This window comes from Choloepus didactylus, chromosome 2, assembly GCF_015220235.1.
Source record: "Choloepus didactylus isolate mChoDid1 chromosome 2, mChoDid1.pri, whole genome shotgun sequence".
NCBI lineage: Eukaryota > Metazoa > Chordata > Mammalia > Pilosa > Megalonychidae > Choloepus > Choloepus didactylus.
This window is the reverse complement of record NC_051308.1, coordinates 181,092,960-181,108,758: the sequence shown is the minus strand read 5'-3', so window position 1 is coordinate 181,108,758 and position 15,799 is coordinate 181,092,960. Positions and strand designations below refer to the sequence as shown.

The 15,799-nt window shown below is 37.3% G+C and overlaps 1 protein-coding gene across 2 annotated transcripts in view; it reads left to right on the top strand.

The window, feature by feature from the left end:
- The window catches only part of CACHD1 (cache domain containing 1), a 238,237-nt gene that overhangs the window by 120,923 nt on the left and 101,515 nt on the right, over positions 1–15,799 (top strand). For both annotated transcript variants that reach the window (XM_037827018.1, XM_037827017.1), the window contains exon 3: positions 2,170–2,318. In XM_037827018.1, coding sequence (XP_037682946.1) covers positions 2,170–2,318 — 149 coding nt within the window. The remainder of the gene's footprint in view (positions 1–2,169; positions 2,319–15,799) is intronic.

The window sequence follows — 15,799 nt, the reverse complement described above, 5'->3', positions numbered from 1 at the left end:
CAGCTGGGTGGGGCGCATCTCCACAGAAACACTCAAAGAATTACAATCTAATCAACACTGATAACGTCTGCCCACACAAGATTACATCAAAGATAATGGCGTTTGGGGAACACAATATATTCAAACTGGCACAAATATATAGCACCTACCCTCTCAGAGCACACAGTCTAGTGGGGTAACTAGACATTAAAACAGATAATAGCATTAAAATATAATGTGTTACAAGAGCATATGCCTGAATACACTATGAGAATATAGCATTAGGCTTTCAAGCTGTATCTGTTACTGTGTCTCATCCTCAACCACCCATTGAATGTGAGAGTCTAGGAAAGAAGATTGTTAGATTAGTGCAAACTGTTGCTTAAAAAACAAGTCAGCACATCTGATGATGAGTGAGTAGTCTTAACTTTGTATTTAGGCTGCATTTTAATGAACTATAGGTATATATAATAGCCTTTTTCACATTACTTTGGGAAAGGAAAAACAAAGAACGAATTAGAAGTTTGTTAATGTAGGAATTTTGTTAGAATTTTTCCCCCTTAAGGTTTCATTTTAGATAGGTAGAGAACTAAAATAGAACAGTGTGGGACCTATTGGCCAAACCACTGTTGGGACAATTAGTTTTTATTTTTCTCCAAATCAGAGCCATATTACACTTTACTGTAGTAGGCTGTCCTGTGCCTTGTAAGACACTTAAGAACATCTCTGTCCTCTACCCATTAGATGCCGGTATCCACCCCCCACCCCCCACCCCCAGTTGTGACAACTAATCAGTGTCTTCAGATTTTGCCAAAAGGTCCTGGGAGGTGGGGGCAAAAATCACCTCTGGTTTAGAGCTACTGGTCTAGGCTAAGATGGGAAGTTAAACTCTGTTTTTATATTTTATTGCAGCGACTTCAGTGAGGAAGACCTACATTTTTTATTTAATAGTAAGATCTCTAGCTCAGGAAGTAGAAATGTAGGTGGACTCGTTACATTTCAAGAAACACTCAACACATTATCAAATTAAACACTTTCATAATCTTTTGTTATGTCCAGAAATTTTTTCTAAACTTTATAGTTCGTGCAATTTTTAGCAAGGCTGAGAATCTCAGTTATTTAATTAAGACTCTGAAATCACAAGAATGTCACTGGGAAAAAATATCAAACTTTAAAATTGGCTTCAAAATAACAAATGAAGATATTCTGATTTGGCTCCATGTTCTCAGCCTGCAAGCTATTGGATTGCCTGAGAAGCGTGACCCAAAGGAGGTGATTAGTTCTCCTCTAGTGTGCTGATAATGAATAGCTCTACAAAACCAATTAGCTGTAATTCCATCAGTCATTTCATTTGGGTAACATTTTGTTTGAGGGGAAGAAAAACAACACTCTTTTCCTTGGAGATCTGTAATTAAGCTGTGGTATTTGATGGGAACAATGGGGGAAAAAGCAGTATGCTTATCAATTTGCTTTCATTATTCCCACATGAAAGTAAATCATGATGACATGTTCTGTTCATAGCAGTTAAGAAAGACATTAGTCCATCTTAAAGGTGTAACACACCAAACGTGAGTATATGTTTTATTTTATATGACTGTATATTTTGTTTATATTTCCAAGTATATATTTTGTTTTATATGAATGTCTGCATTGTATAACTCTAGGGCATTGCCATTCATGTGGAAGTAAGAGGTACAGAATGTCTTTTTCCTTCCTTCATATATCCTGCCCCCCCACCCTGAAAACCTATGTGAACCCAGAACCATGAGTAATAGATACCATTCTTTTCTGCTTGCAATCATTATTGCCCTGTAGCTCTCAGTACCCACTGTGTCATCCTCTCAATAGTAATATCGGTGTTCTTTGTTTTCCTTTTGCCAGCAAGGCACTTTATAGCTGGGCATTGTTCTATTTGAGTTTGAACATATGACAAGTTATTAATGCTTCATTGTCTGTTGTAAGAGAGAGAGGTACTATTTTATTGTTGTCTGAGTATCGTTCTGTGACATCTGGGCATTTTGAAGTTTTTATCTCAACCCAAATAGTAGAATAAGATTTGAGTGTATGTTGTTTGTTTTACCTAAATTTTAATATTCAAAGCTTGTGACAAATTAATTAGCTTATGAGACAAAATACGGTGGCTTATTGTTTTGGGGCTTTCCGTTTATTCTGCTCATTCTCATTCTGCAGCTAGCCAAAAAAATCCGAGAGAAATTCAACCGTTACTTGGATGTGGTCAACCGGAACAAGCAAGTTGTGGAGGCATCCTATACCGCACACCTGACCTCGCCTCTGACGGCAATTCAGGACTGCTGCACTATCCCGCCGTCCATGATGGAGTAAGACTTTAATTTTTTTTCTTTACATTTTAAGCAGGAATTGAATTGCTTATGCTCTCCATTGTGTATTCAGATACCTGGGACTGTTTATTGCAAAGTATATGATTTACTTTCTGCCTTAAATAAGCCCTATATCTTTTCAAGTACTTTTTGAAGATGCATTACTCAAGAGGCTGTTGCCAGGAAATTCCTGGAGCCTGCCTAATCACCTTTTAGTTATGTTGGAATTCAGGTTCACGATTATCACTTGTTGCTTAATTGCAAAATCAGTTAGGTCTAGAAAATTGTCAATGTATCAGCTAATAAGCCATGAGTAAGATAGTCTGTCTCACTTCTTCTGGTAATTTGCTTAATTTAATTGGGTGCCTATTTGTCTTTGATAATACTAACCAAAAAACCTTACGTCTTTAGTAGATGCTGTCCTCAGGACTACCAAAGGAAGTGTAGTTTCAGATAATATTGAAACAGAACTAGTATCTGTATGTATTTATTGGCCTAGTGATATTTCTATCTGGAGGGGTGTAGGGGCATGTGATGCTGTGAAATTGTTTGTAGTGGAAAGAACACTCATCTAGAAGTACAAAGGACTTAATTTTGACTTGACCTGTCGTTAGCCAGGTGACCTTAATCAGGTTGCTTAATATTTATTTTTATGTGGTTTTCTACCAGTCATTGTGGATAATAATCTATTCTATCAATTTTCTAGGGCTATTCAGAATGAGTAAAAGGTGTTAACATGCTTTAAACATTACATGAATGTAAATGTTTGATGTTAGTATGTATTCCTCTTTTTCCACGATAATGCTCTTAAAACTGGGCAAGGGATGAATACAACATTGTTTTTCGTAGTTAAATGGTATTTTGATTCCACAGTCAAGTTTTATTTAATGTGATTTCTTGGTGGACTATGAAGGTATCAGAGCATCCTCAAGTCATTTTATTATACCATCTGTTTGATGTTAAGATCAACTTTTTTCTGTTTTACCCTATCAGCAGCCTAAAGAAGTTCATACCAGTTGTTCACTAAACCAAATGGAAAGCATATAAAATTTGGAATCAACATATCTGAATATAAATCCTACCTGCAGCTCTTACACCCAGATAGTCCTGGATATTTGCTGTTTTGGGAGCCACCGTATATTTATCTCTAGAATGATATTAATACTTCACAGGATTTTTATTAGCTTTCAGTGAAATCATATATGTGAAAATACATATATACACATATACACATATATATACACATATACACACATATACGCACACATATATATACACATATACATATACATATGTACATGTATACATATACATATACATATACATATTAGCCATAATATTTATAAACTTCCATATCATGGTGAACATTTCACTATTTTGTTTATTAGGTTTAATCAAAGGAGATGCAAATTTTTATAGTTGGAGCATCAGTAACTTAATTTTACAAACTTATCTCATATAAAATAAAATGAAGATCCAGTTGGGTTTTAAATCTCAAGGAAAAAAAATCATTTCAGGACAGGGAGGAAAAATAAGATAGAAGAAGTCCCAAGAGCTAAAATTATTCTTAGAACAGTTGTTCTCAACCAAGGGTGGTTTTTCTGTGGTACATCTGGCAGTGTCTGGAGCCGTTTTTTGTTGTCTAAACCAGGGAGCAGGTAGGGTTTGCTACTGACATCAAGTAAGTATATGCTGCTAAACATCCCATAATGCACAGGACAGACTCTGCAACAAAGAATTACCTGGCTCAAAATGTCAGTATTATCAACGTTGAGAAACCCTTGCTTAGGAGATTGGTACCTTCATAAATTCCTAAGTCAAACTAGTGATCCTGGGATTTAAAAAGAAACAAAACTTGAATTAGATGGCTTTTCTCAATAAATTTATCCCTTCTATCTCCTACTTGTTACTGGTCCATCTGGTGAATTTCTATTAATGTTTCAAGACTGAACTCAATAATTATCCTTTCTCCACAGGCTCCTAATGCCTGGCTTTCTCTCCCCCCATTTCCCTTTGCCCCTGGAAGAAGTCACCACTCCTAGTGTAATGTATCTCACCTTGTCATTGGCGAGTCTGCCTCGCCTGCAGTTCTGAGCAGGGATTACACCTCATCCATTTTGTACCCCCTGTATCTGGCAGTTTTAAGTGTTTAACAACTCTTTCTTGGAATCTGAATTGATTTAAATATATGGGTGAAAATGGGTGTCTACTCTCAAGAAATTTATGAATTATTGGAAGGAGGAAGCAAATTCTGAATGTAAATAATAGGGCAAAAATTTGACACTGGAGAGAAGTGCTGTGTTCCCTCAACGCAGAGAGAGATACTAAATGGGTGGTTATCAGGAAAGATTCCATGAACTTTAGTAGTATGTATCTTATTTGGCCATTTGGAGAAATACCATAAGAAAATAATCAGACATCTTCATAATGATAAAGATGTAAAGGAAGTTGTTGTACTGCCATTTATATTAGAGAAAAGTGTAAATACCCTGAAGTTCTAACTACGGAAGATTGGTTAAGAAAATTGCGTCACGTTCAGATAGTGAGAGGATTAGATGCAGCCATGCTCTAGAAGAATGTTTGCTGACGTGCGAAAATGGTTACACATCCACAAGTGTGCTGCTTTTTGGTGGCTATGATAAAATATAAAATGTAGCTTCTGCCCACCAGGAATTTCTCTTTCAGTTCATTTAACTTCAAAGAGATGTACTCCTAGAAATATTCGGGTAACTGGGATAAATGCTGAGTAAGCAGAATAGAATGAAGGTACCTTCCTCCTTCAGAGGCTGGATCCCCTGCATTGAATGCTGAATGGGCACTCTGGGGAGCTGCAGTGCAAACTGCTCTCCTCGCTAGGTGTAGCTGACCAAGCCAAGAACCCACGTTTGGGATGAATCTTGTAAAACCAGGACAGTTTGCTTACCGGAAGATTTGTAGATGAACAAAACAAGAGACGATCTGGTGGCATATTAAAGATATCTGATAACAGCTATTTGCAAAAGGAAGTGGCAAATGGGGAATACCCTTCTCTTATAATGAATCTTCTTGGCTTGAACTGAGCTCACTTTCCATGTGTAGGCATTTCTGGAGTAAACGAGCTAATGCTTTTCTAGCCATTGGCTAAACACTAGCACTTTCTAAATTATTTCTGAATTATGTGAGTTCTCTCAGCTTGTTAATGAAGACTTTAAAATGGAAAGAGTAAGTTATTGGGGCAAACCAGGGTAAAAATCCTGGTGTTCTTGGTTCCAATACATCAGGTAATGCCTTTATCTGAGTTTTGTAACTGCTGTGATATCTCACGGAATGCATTTTCAGTTCACTCTTTCATGTATTCCAACCCCCCTAAAGAGTCTACATTTTGAATCTCAGGGAGTTAAGTGCAAAAAGGAAGATCTCCTAGTCATGGGAGGTGATTTATGGACACAATTAAAGGCAGCTTTTTTTAATGCTAGACCAATGTTGGTTTGAATCAGACTTTTTCACTTATAAGTTGACTTTGGAAAGGCACTTAACTTCTCTGAGCCTCAATTTCCTCATCCATAAAATGAAAACAATGACAGTACCTACCTCACGGGGTTGTTGTAGGGAAGGGATTTTTTAGATTGTACATGGATAAGCTTCTTTATTTTAAAAGTATGTATTTAGTTCAATATTACCCTCTATGTCAATGTTGATATATACGATTTTTTTCTTTCATGGTAAAAACATGAAGTTTCTTTTAAAAAATAAATATACCTAACTAAAATATTAAGTTGATTTATATAAAATTAAGTGAATAATATGACCAAAATTTTGAAGATAATGTGGTAATAATTGAAGTTTATGAAAAATGGACTTAAAATTACTGTATTGCTAAAGTCCTTCCAAACCGAGATTTGCCTTACAGTTCTGTAAGACAAATTTTTTAAACTATTCATGTCCATGGGCTGTATTTGACCACATAAAGATGTATTATTCCTGCCATTAGTAACAAATATAAGCAATTGAACCTGAGGTAAGGGATCTTCAGTCTTAGATCTGGATCTTGTCCATTCTTAGATCATCCAGCCATGAAGACATGTTTTAAAACTTAGCGCTGGTCCTATGGCACTCTAGTTTATTATTGACATTTTAAGTGCTGGTGACTTACTAACCTTGTTTCTTCTCCAAATGTGTTAAAGGTGAGTTAGTACTGGGATATTATTTTTATAAGGAGTAATTTTGATAAGATGGCTAATTTTACTTTTTGTTTCAGACTGATTTATAAAATCTGTATTTGATTTTCCTTATTAATGCTTGATAGCACATATTTTAAAAACATAAAGTGCCCAGTTCTGAAGGGGGGCATTAAAGCATTCTACTACAGACCATTCAGTGCAACACACTCTGAAGGTTATACTATGATGACAACTGAGAGAACCTGCAAAGGGACAGAAAATTGATTTCTCGGGTGTTTTTTGATACTTTCCTACTAAGACCAGTCACCTCTTAAAATTCTTTCTTCGGATGCTAGGCTGAAGAATTTGGACTTTATTCAGTGGTTTTTAAACTTCCTAGATAAAGTAAATGACCATGTCTATCCTCCTCTGGTTTCTGTATCTCCATTGTTTGACACATAGTAGACAGTCAATAAATATTTCTTGCTTGAACAAGGGAATTAATTTAAGATTTTTGAGAAAGGAAGTAAAATGATGAGACATGACCTTTAAGGGCATTTTACTTGTCAACCATTTAAAGACTAGAAGACCTAGTCTCATTTCATTTATGCAGGCAAGAAACAAGGCAGCCCTGAACTTGGCTGTTGGCACCCGATAACTTGGGTATTGGAAGAGGTGGTGGCTGAAATTTGATTCTGGGTAACTGCGAGAGTGGTGATACCAGATTCTATGGCATATTTGTGCCTTGTGTATCATCTCATCTTTCCTCAGTTACTTGAGTTCAGGGATCCTGTCAGATTCAACTTTGTATTTAATACCTTGCTTGAGCAGGTGCTCCATAGTTATTTGTTGAAGGAGTTATTGAATAGTAGTGAAGGTAATTTTGTCTTTAGTTTTTGAGAACCAGCAGTGATGATGATCAGAATTATCGAGCTACTTTTTACCTCTAAGCAGAAATTGAGCAATAATATTGAGAACCTCTATGCCTATTCATAATAGTCATTGCTTTCACCTGAACATTATTCCATTATTATAAGCTGTGATCTGAATCTTAAATTGATGTTGACTTAATTTTCTGTTTGCAGTTATATTTAGTAATCTTGTTATATCCATGGTGAATTTAAAAATACAAAATAAAGTACTTTGTATATATACTTTGGAAATTTCCTACATATGTTTCAACTCACCATATCATGTTCAGGAAAGTTAATGTGCAAGACACTACACTAGATACTGTCTGATACACAAAGATGAACCAAAGTCTGTACCTGTAGGAGCTCATACAACATGTATATTCTAAGGCAGACTGAAAGTCATGAAAGAAATCCAGACTCTCTTAGAGGAGAAAGCGATTGATCATTAGCGGAGACCTCTGAGCAGTCGGTCTTGCAGGGGAAGTGGGAGTTGAAGCCTTGAGAAGGGTGCCCCTTCAACAAATAGGTCAGGGGAAAGTATGCTTCAGGTCAGGGAAGAGCAGGAATCCATAAAGCAATTGGGTGAGGTGGAAGACGCGGCTGGAAAAGTGGGTAGAAGGTGTACTGTGATGGACTCAAAATCATAGGTCTACTAGACAAACTTCTTTATGTAAGTAGTATGTTTTTGGCAAGGAAAGGCTTGCTGTGATATGGGCAGATTAATTAATTGGCAAGTGAAGGATAAATTGTGATTCAGAGGTAAGGAACTTGGGCCATCCTGATAATCCAGGGGAAAAGTAAATGACACCTTGAGGAAGGATGGGAAAAAGATTTCCCAGGTGGCGGTGGGAGTACATTACAGAAAGTAGAGGCAGGATATGAAGAAAATAAAGAATCTGGCAATTCGTTTTTATTTGGGATTTGGGTGGGGAGGAAGATTTTTAAAATGGCTCCAAATTTAAAATGGAGCATCTCAGAGGATAGGAATCTATTAACTGGTGGGTGACTATATGAGCAAAGGAAAAATTTTGAGGGGAAGGTGATGGATCCAGTGTGGACATGCTGATTTTGAGTTGCATGCATATCATACTTGGGAGGTATTTGGCAACCAGTTGAGATTAGCCTACAGTATCATTTTATTTTTATCCCACAAATAACTTGCATCCTCATAACTATGTTATATACATGGCAGTTCAGGAGAGAGGACAAAGTGGAAATGTATATCTTTAATGTTAATACACAGTTGAGTTTTATGTAAAATGATATTTCTAGACATTACAACCAACTCACATGTGGGCACCTCTTATTTTTTTTCCTACATCTTTTTTAAGTAAGGTAGGGCACATGAAAAATACAATGTAAAATTTTTAACTCCATATAAATTTTCTCATTATTGCTATTTTTATGAAAAATAAAACATTCTGACTTAGCCAGGTGCTTTTATGGTCATGACTGTTGTTCTTTGTTCTCTCTGTTGTCACAAGGTCAAATAATCTGAAAAACTCGGTCCTTCACAATTGAGTTTAATTTTATTGCAGGTCCTGTTCTTTCCCCAAGAAGATGTGTTTTGTATTTTTGCCCTCCAAGTACTGTATAGCAAATCCCAGTCTTTCAAGTCATTCTCACTGCCTTATCTCAAACTTTCATCTCCAGTCCCTTAAAAAACTATTACTACTGGCAGGGAGGCTAAATATTACAGATGCAGTCTTTATGGATATTGGTACCAGAAGGCTGTGAATTGGGCTCAAAATTTAACAAAGATTTTGCAGAATTCTCTGCATTTCAGAAAGCCTACTAATTTACATTATTTAATTCATAAAAGAGTTACGTATGTTTATGCTTCAGTAAAATACTTATGTTTTTACTTCCGTAAATAACAGTGTTTTACTTACATTACATTCTTTATATAATCCTCTCAAGAATCTGGTTGGGTAAGTACTGTTTTCCCCAGTTTTATCAGATGAGGAAGTCAGTTCGGAGAGGTTGTGAGGGGCTCAGGGAAGAATCTAGAGTTTAGAATCTAGAGTTTAGAATCTAGGTTTCCCGATTCCGAATCATTGTTTTTTTTTTAAATGATCAGAGACTTTGACCAGTGGTAAAATTGAAGTGGCTTCTCTGCCAGTTGAAATGAGTTGACCTTATATGATTTTTTTTTCTTTAGTCTGGTCTTCAAAAGAAACTAACTGTGCACTATGCCAGCTTTAAGAAATAGACCCTATCTTAGCCGAGGACCAGAAACTTTTCTTGAGCTTTTTATGTGTTTTATGTAAAAATAGCAAAGTATTTTCAGAGAAGGTCAAGATGTAAAAATGATTCTTTGTATAAACTTGTTCTGGGTCTTGACTTGTCTGGTACAGTGATATACCTATCTATTCTCATACTCAGAGCTTTATTTATTCTTTAATACAGCTGAGTACTTCCTCTCAGGAACACAGCATTAGCCATAGATATTCTGCATTTTATGTTTCATATTTCTTTTACAGAACCAGGAACATTTGGACAGGCCTCTTCTTTCCTCGGTGCCTTTGTGCCTGAGAGATTGAACCGGGTCATCTCCAAGGTCATTGTCCAACTCTGAGGTTTTTAGTGCTTCTCTTTGATGTCTCTGCTCACTCACAGTGGTCTGCTATTTGCTAGATACTCAGTATATATGAGGGGAAGAAAAACCCAATGTACACTCTCTGGTCTCTAGTCCTGGGAAGGACTAGCCTTTTAGGTTTCGGCATTCATTCATTCATTCATTCATTTGGCAGACACTGAACTTGTACTCTTTACAGATAGACTCTAGGCTAGGCCCTTGGGATAAAGAAATGTAAGAAGGAATCTCTTACTTTGTGTCTTCCTAGCAAGGGAGAAGGGCATGTAAACAAATAACCGTACAGGTGCTAAGTGCTTATATTAGAGGTCAGAAAGCTAGATGGACAAAAGGACTGTGGACCAGCACATAGGGAGCCTGGGGATCCCACCAGGCCTCTGGCCCTCTGCCTATTTTCTCTTTCGTTTTTCCAGATACTCTTCTTTCTTTCTTCTTCTTGTATCCCTGCCCCAATCAGGTAATGAGGAATATAAGGATAAATGTTTATTTTGGTTACGAATCACTTCTAATTTCCCAGATGTCACCTGTTCAATTTCCCAAGCTTTTGTGCAATAGTGGGTTAAACTGATACTACCAGCAGTTTGAATACAGAAGTCATACAGAAGATTCGAGCACGGCCCCCTCTCAACAATCTGTTTTGGTTGGGAAATGGTGAAAAAGAAATATGTTTGGAAGTAAAAAGACGCTGAGGCTCTCATAGAGAGGGAGAAGCTTTATTACTCCGAGAGTCTTACCTTCCAAGGGCATTTGAAACTGCCCTAGTTTCCAGTATGGCTAAGTTGCTGAGCCCTAAAGGTTTAATCCTTATTACTGATAAGAACAAAAAGAACGTGACTTATCTCTCCAATCTCTGCAGAGATGGAAGGAAAAACTATTTCTGGTAATGTGATTACACATTATTTGACAGGTTCAGTTTGCCCATTAATTTAGGTGTTTGAATAAGTAAACTTGGTTGGCTTGGGGGGTTTGAAGTATCATTTACTTTATAAATGTGATAGTTCCTTTTTGAAGTGATCCTACTCTTACTGCTTTCTTCCACCATTGAAACAGAGTTTAAATATTTGCCAATGCAGATGTTTGATTTTTATCTTAGTGCTTTCTTTGTTTAACTTTATTCTCATGGATGGTTAAGTAGAAGATAAAGGGGTTCTTGTTTAATTCTTTTTAACTGGTGTTGCTCAAATATTTGTAGAGCAGACACTTGCCAGAGAATGAGCTGGAACCTGGTTGAATGGAGGTGAAGTGATATGTCTCCCTGTCACGTCACAGTAGGTCAGACACTGTTAGACTGTTGCTAGCACCAGGGGATCTGGTAGGTGAGAGCACTTCTCAGTGTTCAGACCTTCTTTTAAAAGTTTCTGTGGCTACTGTTGAGGGCTTTGCCTCCTTTAATTCCCAGAGGAACTTGTGCTATTCTCAAAATTTGGTAGTTCAGCAACACTAGCAGCAATGGCCTGCCTTGTGTTGTGAACTTGATTCAAAGTCTTTGCACCACACCGGTTTCTTACCTGATACCAGTTTTGCTTCCAGAAGAATCGGTATGTTTTTCCCCTTTTGTACTTATCTCTCAGCCTTTTGGTAGTGATTACAAAGAAGCAAACAAGTTAAAAAATAAAAATAAAAAATCCACACCCCCTTAGCTGTCATTGTATTGGCTTTGCTATGGATTCATCTATGAAGAGTGAGCCTTGTTCGGAGAAATCCACAGGGATTTGCTTTTAAATTATTACCTTAAAAATGTATCCACAAACAATACAGCATTTCACTGCCACTCTTGGCACACACGCTGAGGGTGTGGTTTTTGTGTGCTGTGTGATAGATCAGGCAGGCTTCACTGGAAATTTTGAGGAATGAACGCCCAGGGTTTTGAACGGTTTGCCTGGCAAATCATCTTCTATAGGAAATTTAAACAAAGACCAAGAAAGAGATTCAGGAAGTAAACCCCAACTAATATGTCTTTGTCCATTATATCTTTTTCTTTCTAAACCGAGGCTCCACTGAAAAGTTGATTTACACTGTGACTCGAGGCTGAATGAAATCCAATTGGAGCTCACTTGAACACTGTTTTGATGTAAGATTCAAAGCTTCTGCAAATTTATTTTATCTTCTACATTTGCTGATCTCCTGCTTGTAAATCCTGTTGAAGGAGAATAAAAATGACTGCAGCCTGATGGGAATTAAATGTCTGAAGTTCAAAGCAGTTTGCACATCAGAGCAAACGTCAATCAAATGAACATCTTGCAAGCCAGGCAGGGAGTGAATTTCTCCATGGGGAAGAGATCAAAGTGGGAGTCACAGTTCTGTTTTCTCCCTCGGGATGCAGTTTCGATCAGTTGTTCATGAAAATAAATCCAGAAGGAAGTGAGTTTGTTTTTGTTTTGTTTTTTAAACTTAAGGGGGCAGGAGAGATGAAGTTACTTCTCTTGAAACTGTATTTCAGGCATTGGTTTTACTTTATGAAATAAGTGTAAAAAAGTAAATATAATCTATTATCTCCTTTTTTCATAGTGAAGCTCTTAAAGGAGATTTCAGTAGGATTTTTCTCTTATTGTTGTTACTAACCCTTTTAAACACAGGTCTATAGAATGAAGCAAACAAAACCTCTTAAGTTGGATTGCCCACTCATTTTATATAAAGATCTATGACTTTACCATTTGTTGACCTTTTCATAAACCTGGAATTACATAAATGAGACTGGCAGCTAATATACTTGCAAATGAAAAATCTTTTAGGTAACCTCTAAGAGTAACTGACTTATTTTTATAAAGTATCTTAAGCATGAGCTTTACATTCCTTACACTCTCCAAATCAGGATGAATAGTGTGTGCCGCCTTATAAATCGCTTTTCTAAAAGGCACACATGCATAAAATGCATCTCTGTCTTCTGCAAGGCAGCCTTTCCTTTGGGGCCCAGAGGTAGATAAAGTAATAAGCAAGTGTTACCCTGAGTCCAGAAAGAAAAGCAGACGCTCATGAGTGTGTGTGAGTGACAGGTGGAGAGAGAATCAATGGGGTTTTGCTTTCTTGTAGATAATATCTAACAGGCTCAAAAAACTTTGGATACATTGTCTGCCTTTATCTTTTAAGTCCGCTATTGACACCTGCTTGCTTACCTGACTGGCATGTTTGTGACCTAGGCAGTGATAGAAGAAGCAGAGTGAGGTTTATTTCTAGGCGTTTTACGTTAACTTGGCTGGTGAGTGCACTGTCCATGGCCGAGGTTCAGGAGGTGTAAGGGAACTGAAGTCAATGAATCTATCATGAGATTGTTGCTGTTTAAAGGATACTATATTGCAAGAAGAAAGAGGATGCAGAGTGGTTGTGATGTTTCTAATTCTGTAAATACTAGAAAGTGCAGAGTCAATAGGAACAAATTAATTTAAAAGCACCCACATTCACTACCTTTCCATTACCCAAGGAGCAAAAATGAACTTGAATTCTGAAATGAGGCAATAGTCTGTTTTACCCCTCAATAGTAAATCATCTCCCAGATGTCCTTAAAATAGCCCCCTTTCTTGGCTAACGTGATGTTAGGTCGAACTGCCATCTGGCCAAGATTTTCCTGCAAGATGGTCATTTAATTCTAAAACATCAGGATTGTTGTATGGCTTCCTTCAGATAAAGAACTTTCAAACAGTCCTGTTCTTCAGCCACTTTATCAGGCATTCTACGTTTTACCTTTGGATCAAGTTTTATCTCTAGAAAACTGAGAGTGGGGTTACCCTAAGCTGTATTCCAGTATTATGCCTTGCCCGTATTTACAATAAAACATTAGCTCTGGACATTGTCCATTATGTCATTCAAAATTCCTTATTCATTATCCCATGTGAGAAATTCAGAATTCACATTTCCCTGAAGAAATTCTGTTGGAACTTTTTAGTTTCTTCCCCCTCCTAAAGAAAGTTATATAGCCAGTTATGGTTTCCCTTTTGCCTTGGCAGCCAGGAATCTCAGAGCCACATCTGGTTGTCTGTTACAACTATGGATAAAATTTTTTCTTTTTTTATTTCTATTTAATTATCTTTTTTGCACATAAGCCATTTGTTCAAGGTCCTCAGATAACCAAAATGCCAGGGTCTTTCTCTCAGAGGAGAAGTTGGTATGAAAGAAGAAAATGATATGAGCTTTGTGCCAGTTTGGATGCATTATGTCCCCCAAAAAGCCATGTGCTCTGATGCAATCTTGTGGGGGCAGATGTATTAGTGTTGATTAGGTTGAAACTGATTGATTGAGTGTCTCCATGGAGATGTGACTCAATCAACTATGGGCAAGACCTTTGGTTGGGTAATTTCCATGGAGGTGTTACCTCACCCATTCAGGGTGGGTCTGAATTAAATCCCTGGAGCCTTAAAAAAGAGCTAACAAACACAAGGAACTCAGCAGCTGTGAGTAACATTTTGGAGAGCAACTGAGAGAGACATTTTGGAGACAGCCATTGAAAACAGACTTATTCTAGCCCAGAGTTTGCTCCAGAGAAGCTAAGAGAGGACAAAACACACCAATAGCAACATTTTGAAGAATACACAGGAACTGAGAGAGGAGCTGGAACATAACCTGGAATCAGCAAACACCAGCCACATGCCGTCCCAGCTAACAGGCTTTATGGATGCCATTGGCCTTCTTTTGGTGAAGGTATACTTGTGTTGATGCCTTAATTTGGACATTTTCATGACCTTCAGACTGTAACTTTGTAACCACATAAACCCTTTTTATAAAAGCCAACCCATTTCTGATATTTTGCTTAATGGCAGCATTAACAAACCAGAACAAGCTGTCACCAGGCCTGCTGCATCTCTTCCCCTCAGAAAATGTGCATGATCACTCTTCTGCCGCCCCTGAAGCTCCTAGCTGCCACTGGTTCCCTGAAACCTCTCAGGTATCAGAGGTGAGTGGGAAGGGAGTTCAAGTCTCCTGAAATAATGAAAAGTCACCAGGAAATAGCCAATTCCATAGCTATACCAGTGGTGAAAAAATTTTTGAATCCAATATTTCTACACTAAATACAGAAGACCTTCCTTTAATATCTTTTTCCTCTTTCTTAGCATCCTCATTTTTGGCTATAGAATTCTTTCTCTATAGCTGTCCATCATGAAGATTTTTTATGGCTGTAGTTTTTTATTATAAGTAAAAGCCAAGGCTTCCCCTTGCCCCCACAATCTTTCAGAGTAATACTTTCCTCTGAGATGGATTTCCTCTTCAGGTATTTCAGATAATGATGATGGTTGATTTATTAATTTCTTGAGAGGGCAGTGTAAAGTACTCACCAAGATTGAGAGCTCAGGTATGAGATACCTATGTTCCCATCATGGTTCTGTTACTGCCCAGCTGCGAACCTTGCTCTGTGCCTCAATTTTCTGATCTGTCAAATGGGGATAATACTAATACATAAATCAGGGTTTGCAAAGATGAGCTGAGTTAATCCTTGTAAATCACTTGGAATGTACTTGATATATGATGAGCATTTAGTAGCTATTAACTGTTAACATTACTAATTATTATTATTTATTGTATGCTTATTATATACCAGGCTCTGAAGAGCCACTTTCTGGCTTAATTCTTAGCACAACTTTATGAGTACTCTCATCTCAATTTTATAAATTCAAAAAACAGAGTTTTAGAAAATTTAAGTAAAATGCAAAGATTATGCAGCAGAAAGCAGTCAAACCCAAACTCCAACCCAGGTCTGTTTATCTCTGAAGCCCATAATCCTGCTTTGCCTGGTTGGCAGGACCTTGTTCATTGTAGATGTTCAATGATTATTGTCAATTTAATAAAATACTGCGAATTTTCCAGTGACTTATCGCTGTCCTTTCTCATTAGTCAGTCAACCAA